Below are 15,435 nucleotides of genomic sequence, written 5' to 3' on the forward strand. Positions count from 1 at the left end.
AGTACTTATTCATATAATTTTACCAAACTTGTACAAAGGGTTTTATGTTTAGCACTAACAAAAGTGGAATTAAGTGACATTCTTGAATTTATAGAATAATTAACCAGTGAAATAAAAATATTGGCGAAAGGTACAAATATATCCGAACTGCGAAAATTTTGTATGGGACTTGAAGGGTAAATATCGCTCCTGCTCACCTTACAAAATCAAATAATTGATAAATGTTGTAAATAAAGTCTTATATGATGACGACCGGTTTGGCCTAGTAGGTAGTGACCCTGCCTACGAAGCTGATGGTCCCGGGTTCAAATCCTGGTAAGGGCATTTATTCGTGTGATGAGCATGGATATTTGTTCCTGAGTCATGGGTGTTTTCTATGTATTTAAGTATTTATAAATATTTATATATTATATATATCGTTGTCTTAGTACCCTCAACACAAGCCTTATTGAGCTTACTGAGGGACTTAGTCAATTTGTGTAATAATATCCTATAATATTTATTTATTTATTATTATTTATTATGTATACCATGATACATTAAAATATGAAAGTTAATAAACCATCCAAATTCAGTAGTAGTTCTTGTATAAAGACTTAACGGAACAGGCTATATAACACAAAACTATTACGCATCCACAAAAACGCATGTAACTCGGAAACTTAAAGTCGTGAAATGGCACCTTTCACTAAGTACTCCCACATATTTGAATCCAGTATATCTCCTGCATCCTGTATGTATTAAAATTGAAGCTGTTCCAATATAATGACTGATATAAATTAAACAAGCGAATTAATTTATTTGTTTACGTTTAAAAATAGGTATTCAATTTGCTTATTACTGCAATAGCCGTTTAAAATATTTTATCATTTCTCATGCTCTGAAAGTGGGTCTTTGTTGTTGTCAAAAGAGTGCAGAAAAGTTACTGCTCTAGAGAGAGTCTAGAGCACTGTACGTTCTTAGTACGTTTGTTTCTTTTTTACGATAAGCATTTCAAATTTTGGTTTTAAATGGATTCGATGTACCATTTCCATTCTGATAATTAACTACCCATTCCATAAATAATTATGTTTTACCTAAATGTACGAGTATAATTAAAAGTACCCCTCACGAAATACCACTGAAGTTTATATTTAGCCGTGTTTGTTTACTTTTACTTTCCTCGTATTAAAAATGAAAAGTAGAGTGTTTAACTCGGGTGCAAGGCACCATTTCACCCTTTGGTTAATCGTGGCTGAATGCCGGACGATGCGTGTGTAAAACTTGTCAAAAAAGATAATATGACGGACGGATGTCTGAAATGTCACCGTATTTAAGAATCAAGTACCTTAAACTTTAGTTTTTTCTTCGTAAGTGTGATGAAAACATTGTGTGTATAACATATTTGTGTATTTACAGTGTGATTATCCATTTTATGTAACGTCCGCTAAACTAGCACAGGTCCGACGCTGACAGTGGTCACGGGCGTACTGGCGTACTGACGGTATTGCCGTGCAGGGTAACGTTTAGTAGACAAAACGTTGAATTCATAATTATGAATGAAAAGTTTAACGCACCGATAAAATGACAAGCAAAATCATAGAGTTACTTAAAAGCTATCGAATGAAGTAAATTTCATATTGATATTCGTCATAGTACTTCTAAAATATCGGAAAGGATACAATTTTAAGCATATTTTCAAAGCAATAATCTATCGAGAAAAAGATGAGCCCTCGTGTTTCTGACAAGCGTACGGCTAGTTCAAGGACTGAAGTTATACATACTAGAAAATAACCAATGAAATCTTTGTACAAGCTTGTAAATATCGATTTAAAAACAGCGCATTTTACTATACACCGCGCCTTAACATGTTCTTATAATCTAAAAGAATTTATTGGGATACAATTCTGCCCTAAGATTTGTAGATGGAAACAACCCTATTGTATACCTTTTTCTATACCCTAGGAGTAGTTCTTAGTCTAGGAAGCCATAACTCTTGAAATTTAAAGGGTGAAATCAAATTTCGATTATCTTTTCTGACCAGTGTGTCACGTGTGTATAGTGAGGGGGTTAAAATTGTGAGGAAAATAGCACAGTAGCGTCACCTCTTTGGGTACTTTCTGATAGAATTCACGAAGTTTCCGACGTGAGGTGGTGCGCGACGTCGCCAGCGAAACTGCGCTTAGCGATTGCAGTGGATATTCTCCCTGCAGATAATTCATGAAAAATGAATAAACATGAACATACATATGCCACAAGTTTTGCAACTGACAAATAGGAAGCAAAGTGAAAGCCTATCACATATTTTAAAACTATATTTCCATAGACAATTTTCGGCGGGAACACATTTACTTGCTTTTTAAAATTACTATAATTAAAGAAATAGCTTTAAACTTTTAAAATGTCGACATGCTGAAGAATATTTACGAATATTTTATACAAAATTTATTTCATACAAATAAGACTTATACCTACATATATTATTAGTTTATAAATCTTAGTGAGAATTGTCTCAGGATGTAGGTTGCACTTATAATGTAAAAACCAATATCCTCTTTTCTGTATCATCTGCCTATGTCTGTTTTTTCCCCAATAAAAAAAAAGACGTAAAAAGTATGAACTTTTTCGTACTTACGTGTTACGCTTTATTGATTACGACGTATCCATTACTTTATTATTATCTTCCGACACCGGTAGATGGAGTTATTCGTTCGTTTAGTATTTTATTCTGCCTGCTGTGACAACCACCCTCTAAGACAATAATACCCGGTCTCCCATACTGACAAATATGCGGGTAGCGCCTTCAAGTCCGGTGCGTAGCTCGAATCAGTGAAGAAGTGATGAAGAAAAGAAGTGAAAAAGTGACATACCGCGTGTTTCTTTTCGATGAGCGCATTGTTGTTCAAGCTGACCCATTCCGACTCGCAATGCGTGGCAAGCGCCTTCAAATCCAGCTCGTACCGCGGCTGGCGGATCAGTGGCTCGCGGGCTAGAACCTGCAACATATTGTGTACCTAGTTAGGATTGACTGAGGCAAAGAGAATTGATTGAATTCACTATATACATATATACTATACGGTTCACTATGGCTTGGTATGGAATGATCTTTATTTTCAGACAACTATGGGCCAAACATATTGTACAATAAATGAATAGTTTAAAAAACACTAGAAAAACACGCTTATGACACAATATTCCATCATGGAATGCCAGTCCATTCCGGCTTCATCATCAGACCTTGAAACCTAATCGTGGTCAAAGTTCATTACAAGACTTTTCTAAGAAATTCAAACACAGCTATGATACGATGTTCCATCATGAAGTTCCAGTTCATATCTTCCGGCTCCATCATCAGATCAGTTCGACAGTACCATATTATTGTATTGTCATCAGAACTACATACAGCTGCCAATTTTCATGACGCTACGATCCTTGGAAGATGGTTAAATTAGTTACCTTAGATTCTACTACCTATACAGGTCGACCTAATAAAAGCGTGTTAATATATTTTAAAAACTAAAACACACTATGGCTGCGATGCATTTCGCAACCCTGCTCTGTCAGGGAGCCGGCCGTGGAACGGCCAAAACTCCTCCTTTGTGAATGTTGCTAGACGTTCAGTCGGAACGCTAACCACAAAGAATTGAAATTAGCATTGTGTCGAACAACTACGCGACCCTCAGGGCGAATCCGAACTTGGCTATGAAGTTCTGTTGGTAATTAGCGAGTTTTCTTTGTCACCTGACGATACGTTAGCTTGATGTATGAAGTGTAGGATTAAAAAGAGTGAAATCTCTTATGGTAGAACTGTTGCAAGTGTCCAGCTATCAGCTATCTCTCCAGAGTAGCGCTAGAGTAGCTAAGAACCTAGGCGTTATTGACGGAGTGAAGTGCGCTGTCTATGATTTGATATTTTAATCAAGTATTCTAGGTATTGTAGCGCCATCTATTTAAGGTTTTTTGATGTATTTTTTTGTACATGGATATTTAATTCCTTACCTCCACCTTCCATAGCTTGATGGTTTACCGAAGTCTATCTCTCCCACCTCGAGTCATTTTTCTCGTGGATAAGCGAAGTTCCTGTATCGTAAAGTTCGTACATACCTCAATATCAGTGATAGTAATTGATGGCATTGGGCATTCCCGCTTGCTGGCGTCCAGCCCGCCATAGTTGGCCACGAAGTCAAGCACGAAGGAGGTGACTCCGGCGTAGCGGAGAAACGCGGCGCCGCCTTGCCTGCAACACAAATAACACCAGGTTATGACGCTATTTCTTTTATGCCACGAAAGTGGTTAACAAGCGTGCGCCCCGCCTGATATTAAGCAACCATCACAGCCTATGGGCGCTGGAAACTAATGGATTTACACACGCATTACCGACCTCAAAAGCTGTGAAGGATTCATCCCTTGGAGCATTGGAAACCTTACGCAGCATCAGAAACTCTTGCGTAATGGAGTGTTGTTTTATACCGCGACGGTGGCAAACAAGCATACGGCCCGCCTGATGGTAAGCAGTCACCGCAGCCCATGGACGCCTGCAACTCCTGAGGTATTAAATGCGCGTTGCCGACCCTTTAAAAACCTGTACACTCCTTTTTTGAAGAACACCATACTGTAGACCCCCTGATGATGCTCTGCAGGGCTAAGATGGACGGTTGTCTATCATTTGTCACCATACCTGTCACGCTCTAACAAATATGTAAGTGCGAAAGTGACGCATGATGTGACGAATGACAAAAACACGACCATGATACCGCTGCTGTATTACCTTCATACAATATGAGAAATTTGTGTAATCTTTTGATTCCTTTGTGGCATCTTTAGCTGATGAGTAAACAATGAAAGCTCACAATCTATGAGTCTGTCCATTCTCGCTCTACATATGAGGGTCGAAGATATAGCAGACAGTCTTGCACTGTGAGCCAGCTTCAGGGGGTGGGGGTGCCACCAGATCAGGATATGGCGGTCGTCGACCGTGAGGATGGACATGTTGTTAAGAGTGAGACATGTTTATAATGAGACGTACAATCTATGCGGCTGTCCGTTCTCGCTCTGCATGTGAGGATCGAAGATGTAACAGACAGTCTTGCACTGCGAGCCAGCTTCAGGGGGCGGGGGGTGCCCCCAGATGAGGAAATGGCGGTCGCCGACCGTCAGGATGGACATGTAGTTGGTACCAACGCGCTTTTCCATTAGCCTGAAAATTGGTAAGAATTTAATTGTAGGAAGACAGACATTATAACAAAAAACTCAGTAACATAAAATACCTTATTTTATAATCTTGAACTACTTTTAATTTGTGTCTGTATGTATGAAAAATTTGTGTCAAAGGACCTCAAATCTCAATGTTGGACCTCACTAGTTCCCTGATTTTTACCGTCCTAAGGCCTTTGGCCTCACAGGATCTTCAGAAGTCAAAGCAGGTCGTTAATAACCGGAATCTATATTATACGTTTTGAGCGTTGCATTAGGCATACCATTCGGTGCGCAGTCAAGATTTTAATCGTTTAGGCTACGTAGCGAACGAAACGCAACTGTCTTTACGCCACGGAGCAAACGATTGACATCTTGGATAGGCACCCATAGTGCCGCCATAGTGATACAAGTATGATTTTCATGCGTCACACTTGTCAATAAAAATTTCGTGAAATCTATCACCCCATGAGATCAGGCGCTGACTGAATGTTGTCCGGATGCTTGGCTAATATTCCCCGGTCCTTCTCCTGTATCTTGACGGTGTACTTGTGGTCGTTAAAGTAGAAGGAGGTGAGGAGCTGCTTCAGCTCCAACTGACGCTTGCCTAAAATAGATTATAGAAAAACATTTACAGAATTCGAATTTTGATGACCGGGCCTAGTGGGTAGTAAGCTTGGGTTCAAATCCTGGTAAGGGCATTTATTCGTGTGATGAGCATGGATAATGGGTGTTTTCTATGTATTTAAGTATTTATAAATATTTATATATTATATATATCGCTGTCTAAATACCCTCAACACAAGCCTTATTGAACTTACTGTGGGACTTAGTCAACTTGTGTAATAATGTCCTATAATATTTATATTTATTTATTTATGAAATTCAGACACTTCCAAGAGAATTCAAGTGGGTGTAAACTCCATCCTTTAAAAAAGATAAACTGGATCCGAGACGATCATGGAAGTTTATAAGAACTTGTCGCCCGTATCGATAATCTATATCTTGTCGAGTAAGTTCTGAAGCAGCTTTGTCGTTAAGGAGGGCGCGCGCTACGAACGCTAGGTATGCACGCTGGCACGCTATGCACGCTATGGACACTATGCACGTTATGTTGACTTGACTGTATGTAGATGTCGCTAGATTTAAGTATGTTTCTGTTGTTTGTGTACTGTTATAGCCTACATATTTTTGTCTTTAAACACAAGTTGTATCACTAAAGTTATTTTTAAGACTTCAACGTCCGCAAGCACTGGTGGTAGAATTTGTCTCCGGTATCGGTAACCTCATCCACACCCCTTCGAGTAAGTTCTGAAGCTGCCTTGTTGTTTAGTTCATTCCTATCTTCAGATATGTTTATACGTCAATACATATGCCACTACTTAGGTCTAAGGTGACTTTTTCAGTTATTTTGTCTTGTTATACCCTATTCTGTCTTTATATCTTCCTACCTTTCTATTTCTACATCCCAAGTCCTATATTTTTAGAGTTATTAGTTGTTACACTAACTTACCTTTATAACACTTCAACGCCAGTTTGCACTGGTGATATAATTTGGCCCCCATATCGGTAACTTCGTCCACATCCCTTCGAGTAAGTTCTGAAGCTGCCTTGTTGTTTAGTTCATTCCTATCTTCAGATATGTTTATACTATACATATGCCACTTTACCTAGATCAAAGGTATCTTTTTCTGTTGATATTGTCTTGTTACGAGTATACCCTATTCTGTCTTCCTATCTTCCTACCTTTCTATCTCTATACCCCACGTCCTATATTTTTAAAGTTGCTAGACTATACGTACCCTTGTAGCATTTCAACGCCAGCATGCACTGGTGGTAGAATTTGTCCCCCGTATCAATAACTTCGTCAACATCCCTTCGATTAAGTTCTGAAGCAGCTTTATCATTCAGAAGAGCGCGCGCTACGAACGCTATGCACGCTGTTTGGGTTCCTGTAGGATTAAATATAGTTTTAAAACTAAGCGATCATTGGAAATATATATATACGTACGTACGTACGCAGATGATATAAGTACTTAATTTTGTTTAGGACAACACTAAGAAAGGCTCATGGTACTGAATTATTATGACAAAAAGTGGGAATTCCCGGTTCCGGTACTGTTTCTGCACCAGACAATTCAAGAGCCTCGTTTCAAAGGATTCAAATGTTAATGTTAAGTTACATAGATTTATAATTAAGTTCTATGCCCTTCAGGGTCCATGTGGAACTACCCAGACTAATAAATATGAATATTATAAATGGTAGACTTATGGCAATCTCTACCCTTCAACCACTTTTTTTTATTTATTATTATTAAAAACTGATCGGCGATTGGCTCTAGTCACACCTGATGGAAAGTGAAGACAGGGCCTAAGATGGAGCTCACCGATTCAGTAGTAGCCTATTCACTCTTGCTTTAAAGAGACCGAGGTCATATTTATCAGGGAATACAGAGGGCGGGAGCGCATTCCATTCTTTAGCCACTATTGAACAACTTATCACTTGTCAACACAAGACACCGCTTTTTCCTTATCTTATCGATAACTCGTTCATTATAATCGTAAGCTCACCACTTCCGACGCCGCAACGGTACCGCTTGGAGTTACAGGCTAACTTGCCACGCAGCATCATCTTGTTGCGGTCCACTTGGCTGAAGTTGTGCCATATCTAGGAAACAGCACATGTACAAACTCAGATAATGATAAGATTGATAGCCATACATAGGTACAAATATGGGAAACACAGAACATATGGTAAATTAGGCACTGAGCAAGTTTGACCAAGCTACCACCTCGAAAAGCTTAAAATAACTTCTTCAGTTTTGCAAACTTCATTTTTTGAAACAAACCAAATAAACTGCAAGATTGCCGTAATCACTAGATCGGCCACATCTAACGAAAACCAGTTAGTTACGAGGGTAAGAAGCCAAGAAGTGCTTGTTTATTTCTTAATAAATACAAAATTGTTTATTTCTTAATAAAATACATTTTTGTGATGCAGGGGATGGAGCCGCCCGGTAAGCAAAACAATGCTTGTGTTGGGAGGCACCGCTCTTCCCTAGATTTACAACTAGTACATATATATATATTATATTATAACTACAAGTATGGGTAATTATACAGATTCAGTATTCTAATGGCTTGTTGTTCGTCGCGAGCTAAAGATAATACTTCTGGGCGAAACCGTGTGGAATGGAGGAAAATAACTTAACCCTTTTCCAGGCATAAGTAGTACGATTTATCAACCACATACGCGCCATTAGAATTTCAACTTTAGCATTCCGATTTAAGGTTCAAATTAGATTACACTTTCAGGAAATGTTGTTTGTCTTCAATCATCAAAGCTCGATTACCTAATTGAAAATATATTTGGCTTTTTTGGGAAAACCTTGTAGATTGGTGCGGCCTGGAAAAGGGTTAAAACGCGGATCCTAAGGCTCCGAGACTAAGGATCTAATCGTGATCTTCTTCAAATATTCCCTTAATGCTGAGAACTGTGACATCAAGTTCTTCTGTTGTAAGCTAGGTTTTCAATAGGCTTTGCTTTTCGCAAACCACATGGCCTCGTGCAGTTTATAATGTCATGGATGGTGTAATTTGGGCATAGGATAGGTCTCGTGCCTTCAGCGATATGAGCTATTTTTTTTTTTTAATACTACGTCGTGGCAAACAAGCATACGGCCCGCCTGATGGTAAGCAGTCTCCGTAGCCTATGTACGCCTGCAACTCCAGAGGAGTTACATGCGCGTTGCCAACCCTAACACTCCGCACCCTCGTTGAGCTCTGGCAACCTTACTCACCGGCAGGAACACAACACTATGAGTAGGGTCTAGCGTTATTTGGCTGCTGTTTTCTGTAAGGTGGAGGTACAACCCCTGTTGGGCTCTGCTCTAGATCTGGAATGACATCCACTGGCTGTGCCCTACCACACAAAGCGAGATGACATTCACAATGCCCATACCTCTCTTTTGGACGTAGTTTATGGACGTACCCGGGTCCATTAACCCGCTCAAACCTAATAAACACTTAAGGTAGGATGAAAGAATTATACCTTTTTCAGTTTGGCGCACTCATACAACTCCTTATTGATTTCTTCGGGTGGGACGCGCAACATGCGCGGGCGGCGGCGGCGTCGGCGCCGGTACGGCGGCACCCAGCGGCGCAGCGTCAACGCGGGCAGCTCTAGTTTCTGCGACGTGTAAAAGGATTGTAGAGTTAGATCAAACTTAGTTGGCAGCGATTTTGATAGCCCAGACGGTGCAAGTGTTACTATGATGTTTAAATAACACTTGCACCATCTGGGCTATCAAAATCGCTACCAACTTAACTTGGTCTAACTCTATTTTGTAAGGGCATTTACTCGATCTCATGTTATGCGCAAAAATGTAATGGTTGGATATCACAGATTTTGAAAAACATGCAAATTGATAATTCGTAAAGTTTATTGTAACGGGATAAGAAATATCTACTAACGGTAAATTCAAATAGCTGTTATTTGTAAACTCAGTGGATGCTGGAGCAACGGTGAACAGCGGGGCATCTATGATGATGATGATGCATTCCTGTTATCCCTCATTAGGGACGGACATAGGACTCTCAGAAGTATTCTCCATTTGTCGTGATCTTGAGCGGCTACTTCTAGCAGTTCCAGCTCTTCAGCCGAGTCCAGTTGAGCTAGCCTCCTTCTCAACTGATTGCCTCGATATAGTACAAGGCGTCCCCGACCGTCTACTGCCAGGCGAATGCCAGCGGAGACCCTGCTTGACCAGGTGGATATCGGCTCTACGGAGCACGTGTCCAATCCAACGCCTTTTCCTTGCAAGGATTCTCCGTCCTATAGCATCCATATGGTAAACAAATGCAAGCATATTATAAGAGTGCAGATACTCTGCCCAAATCTTTAAAAAATCTTTAATAAACTTCCGCAGTCAATAAAAGAAATAGAAAATTCAAAATTATTCAATAAAGCACTTAACACACATCTAAAAGACAAATCTTTCTATACGCTGCAGGAGTTTTTTGATAATGGAACGTTAAATTAATACCTATGCTATGAGTAGGTAACTTAGCTCTTAAGTACTGCCTGTGATCTCAAATAATTGTCTGTAAATCTTTGTACTAGATTGTTATCTTAATATATATATAAAATGCTAATGTGCGTACGTAAAGACAGGGTTTTCTCTACCACCACCAATTCCAATCAACTTCCTTTTGGGGTGGTAAATACCCCTCGATCTCCCGGTGGGAATAAGAGAGTTTGGTCGCGGTGGGTGGAAGTGGGTGGTTGTGGGTGGCAAAAATATGAAAAAATATACATCTGTCCTTTTCTAACTCATGAGAACTTCTGGAAAGTTCTAAAAATTTCTGGACTAATCTACAAAACTAGAATGTGTACAACTGTAACAATCGATCTAGAATGTTCGAGAAGGTTCTAAAAATTTCTAGAATGATCTAGAAAGATTCAAAATTGTGTGCAACTGCTAAAATCGATATAGAATGTTCCAGAAAATTCTAGAAATGTCTGAAATGATCTAGAAAGATTCAAAATTGTCTGCAACTGCTAAAATCGATGTGGAATGTTCCAGAAAATTCTAGAAATGTCTGGAATGATCTAGAAAGATTCAAAATTGTGTGCAACTGCTAAAATCGGTATGGAATGTTCCAGAAATATCTAAAAATTTCTGGACTAATCTAGAAAACTCTAAAATGTGTACAACTGTAACAATCGATCTAGAATGTTCGAGAAGGTTCTAAAAAATCCATATGGAATGCTCTAGATAGTTCTAGAAATGACTATAATAATCTAGAAGCTTCTAGAAAGTTCCGAAATGTGTGCAACTATTGAAATTAATCCGGACGATCCAGATCGAAATTAAGTACATCGGAATGTTCTAGAGTGTTCTGATACTAGAAATTTCGATTTCCAACGGTATATAAACCGAAAATAAGTGACTTTTTGTCAATTGAACCGTGTTTACAGTCGCGAAAAGATCAATTGAAGTCAAGAGTAAACAGTGATTACATAAATTCAAGTGATTTGAACAAATGAGAAAGTAAAAACTATTTGACTATTCTAGAGTGTTCTGATACTAGAAATTTCGATTTCCAACGGTATATAAACCGAAAATCAGTGACTTTTTGTCAGTTGAACCGTGTTTACAGTCGCGAAAAGATCAATTGAAGTCAAGAGTAAACAGTGATTACATAAATTCAAGTGATTTGAACAAATGTGAAAGTAAAAACTATTTGACTATTCTAGAGTGTTCTGATACTAGAAATTTCGATTTCTAACGGTATATAAACCGAAAGTGAGTGACTTTTTGTTAGTTTTATCATTGTAACAACCAAGATATGCGTTTTGGTTAATTTTATTACACTTTTTATATTTACAAAGCCAAGACGAAAAAAAGTATTTGCAAAACCCAAAGTGGTTTCAAAAAGAAGGAAAATAGCACGTCACAATGAAACAGAAGAACAAAGAGAAAAACGTCTTTTGAACATTCGTAAAGGAGTAAAAAGAATTAGAGAAAATTTAACCGAAGAGGAAAGAGCACGTATTAATGAAGAAACACGATGTCGAGTAAGATCACTCCGAAATCGTCAATCGGCTGATCAACATGAACTGGAAAATACCAGAAAACAAGAAAGAATGACTACTTTACGCCAACGACGAGCTGCTTCATGTAAAATTGGAAGTTTAGAACTTCAGGCTTTCCATTATGATTGCAAAAAACAATACAATGAACATCCAAGTATTGTCATCGGAAAAATGGATACGATATGCGAGTATTGTCATGCACGGAAATTTAAAGGCGAATACTGCAGTTCTGTTAAATCGATAAAATATGTATGCATATATATTAATAAAGGCAGTGATATGGCTGTTTTTACGTTAACCAATGAAAACCAGCATGATGAAATAGTACAGTATCAAATGGGTCGTTACATTAATACCAACGAAGCAATTTGGCGAATTTTAAGTTTTCCAATACACGATCGAGATCCACCGGTTCAACATTTATCCGTCCACCTATAAAATGGACAACGTGTGTTTTTCACAACAGAAACGGCATAAAAAGTTGCGACGGAACCACCGACTCGAACAACTTTAACAGCGTTTTTTGAATTATGCCAGAAAGACCAATTTGCTAAGACTTTACTCAGAAGTACCCAGCTATTATACATGGGATACAACAAGTAAACAATTTAATCCTCGAAAACGTGGAATGCAAGTAGAAGGACATGATGTGTTCAAGAGTAACACAATAGGACGAGTCTACACAGTGCATCCAAAAAACGCTGAATGTTTCTATCTACGCTTATTACTTCACACTATTCGTGGTCCAACGTGTTTTGAAGACCTAAAAACTGTCAATGGTTACATTTTTGAGACATCGTGAAGCATGTCAAAGATTAGGTCTACTTGAAAACGATAATCATTGGGATACACATATAATGTGTAATATGTAAATGTATTTATCATATATGTAATACGTATAATATCATATGTAAATAATTGTGTGAATAAAACATAAATTTTCCATTTACTAAGGTGTTTTTTATTTTAACTTATAATTATTTCAATTAGTTAATTAATTAAATATACTTTCTATACACCGCATATTGAATGGTCGACTACTTACTTACTTACTTACTTTCAATATCTAAGATAGAAATCTATATTATCTACGTTAAAAAATGCATCCTCAAATATTTTTTATACCATTAAACATGCGATGTATTTTAACCCGAGCAACGCCGGGTTTCGCAGCTAGTTTAGTTATAAGACTGCTGCGCCCTTGCGGGGTACATATTATGTAATTTTGTGTACTTAATATGATTGCAATAAATGCTTTGTCTTGTCAAAATCCTTGGACGCTCAATGCAGCGCTGCTCGGGAACCCGCCGAACACGCTGCTTGTCCTTTGCCACTGAAAAATTATACTAAGTACTAACCAGTGGTGGCTGTCGTCTTGGAGGCCCGGGCGGCTTCCACGGCCTGCAGATTAGCGGAGGCCTTCTGACGTCGGGCCAGCGCCGCTTGAAACGGCTCCTTCGCTCTTCGGCGCGCCGCAATTGTTCTCTGTGATCAAAACCATAAAAGGATTACCCCATTGTCACACTGATGGGGATTGAGCAAAGTGAGCTAGACAACGCTAATCATCACGCATAGCGATGTCCCGATCATACCAGAACAGTGTCTGGATCTACATTCATAATTAGGGCATGGAACTCAAGTGACCAAAAACAACAAAAATTGTCACAGCCATGCAGAGATTCCTATTGAGGGGGATTTCAATCTTCTCGAGTAGGGTTGAAAATTCTCAAAAAAATCAAATCGTTTTTTTCAGAATGCATTGAAATTTTCGTTTTTTTCCGTATTTTTCAGTTTTTTTGGGAAAGATATGAAACTTTAATAGGTACTAATTATTACATTTATTAATCACTGTCACTGCCATCATCTAAATCTATCATACCCGAATCAATGACGTCGTCAACATTCGCAAGTTCTTTTCAACATGCGTTTTTTTCCGTTTATTTCCGATTTTTTGGTTTTTTTCGGAAAAATACATAAACTAAGTGACATTGTTTTTTTCCGAATAAAACTTAAAAAAAACATGGCTTTTAGAAAAAAACGGGAATTTTTCCGGGTTTTTCCAACCCTAGGTCAGAGGCTCAGATCATGTCAGAGGTGTAGGGATTAAAGCCGGTGTAGCTTTATTTGACGTTCATAATATGCGTACTTGAATAATAAAATATCTTTATCTTTATGTTTGAAGTCGCGTGTTTAAAGGTCATTAGTCTATACCAAAACATTTCTTAGAACTGTTTGATAGAAATTCGTCAGGAGTTTGAACCTTTTGGACGCCATCTGTCAAACCTAAGAACTTCATGCACACGACATTATCTGGCATAAGCTAGCAAATATAAATATCGTGCTGGAACGTTGAGGGTTACTTTGCTAACGTAGGCCATGGCTCTAATAAGCATTCTTGGCGCTACGGACACGACTTCTTACGACCCCTTTATGGGTTTTCGGCGTTAAGAGTTGAATTATAACAGCATATAATTATCGACGATATGATGAACGTGCTTACTCAAGAAGGAGCTGAGATGGCGATTTTGGTGGTGGTTCTTCCTCGACCGTTTGCATTTTTACTTTGGAGCGCCCTGGTTTGGACGGGGGTGCATCTCCGGCACTGAAAAACAAAAGATAACATGATCATCCTCATAGCACCGACCCGGCATTTTGCCTGGGGCATTATTTTTAAAATAAGGGTTCCTTTTGTACCTTTTTGGTACGGAACCCTAATTAACATAGGCACTAGGTTTTACAAAAACGACTGCCGTCTGAACTTCCAAGTGTTTTCTTTCACCAAAAAGCGGTACGGTCGGATACGGTCGAGGAAATTGATTATTTTTCAGTTTACGGTTCACTTTACATTGGATAGCTCTTACTCATAGGATACGAACAACCAAATGTAAATAATTGAACCGCAAATTGCTAAAGAATCAATTTCCTCGACCGTACATACCAAGTGATAGTTCGTAATGTTCGTATACATCAAGAAACTTGGTACCAGCCGCGGGGCTCACACCCACGATACAAGGGCGTCACCCGAGGGTGCAGAATATGCAACTCCCCAACGTAAGCATATTTGGCATACGGCTTTCAAATTGAGGTGCCTAGCCTATATGCCAATCGACGACGCTCCGTAGCGAACGAAACGCAACTGACTCTGTCGCACTAATATAAAATACCTAGTGATAGAGATAGATGACTTCGCTATGCTACGGAGCGTAAACGATTGGCATGTTGGTTTAAAAGTCGTACGCCTAATATGCCGTACCGCGGGGCCACCCACGCTTCTCTAATATAGGATAGGATATGAATTTGATTACTAAGCATTGCAAGAATCATATACATTCAAAAAGCTTGGTCGATTCAATGTCCGTATTTATAAATGATGCAGAAAATATATCTAAATACGAATACTTCCAAATTCCAAATTATTTATTTGTTACATACAAATTACTTACTTTTTACTGTCAGGAGGCATTATTCGTAGTCTTCGAAAATTGAACCAGTACTATTTTCCTGAACGACGGTACGTCGTTATATTGTTTTCTGAAATTAAAATTTTAAAGTAGCTAATCACACTTAGGAGCAAACACCATAGATCTACAACATAAATTTTAACCGATTACATCGACTTCAAAAAGAAGGATAATGTTGATAAGGTACACCTAGGTCGCTGTTAA

At 38.6% G+C, this 15,435-nt stretch overlaps 1 protein-coding gene across 1 annotated transcript in view; it reads right to left on the reverse strand.

Annotated features, from left to right (window-relative positions):
* Nucleotides 1-15,435, reverse strand: part of LOC133532988 (uncharacterized) — an 83,606-nt gene that overhangs the window by 67,848 nt on the left and 323 nt on the right. Inside the window, 11 exon segments of the mRNA XM_061871893.1 lie at nt 2,085-2,186; nt 2,850-2,975; nt 4,084-4,216; nt 5,006-5,176; nt 5,638-5,779; nt 6,975-7,124; nt 7,744-7,840; nt 9,224-9,361; nt 13,129-13,255; nt 14,271-14,372; nt 15,214-15,301. Of these exon segments, the coding sequence (XP_061727877.1) occupies nt 2,085-2,186; nt 2,850-2,975; nt 4,084-4,216; nt 5,006-5,176; nt 5,638-5,779; nt 6,975-7,124; nt 7,744-7,840; nt 9,224-9,361; nt 13,129-13,255; nt 14,271-14,372; nt 15,214-15,233 (1,308 nt within the window). The 5' untranslated portion in view covers nt 15,234-15,301.

Source organism: Cydia pomonella, chromosome 28 (assembly GCF_033807575.1).
Source record: "Cydia pomonella isolate Wapato2018A chromosome 28, ilCydPomo1, whole genome shotgun sequence".
Taxonomy (NCBI): domain Eukaryota; kingdom Metazoa; phylum Arthropoda; class Insecta; order Lepidoptera; family Tortricidae; genus Cydia; species Cydia pomonella.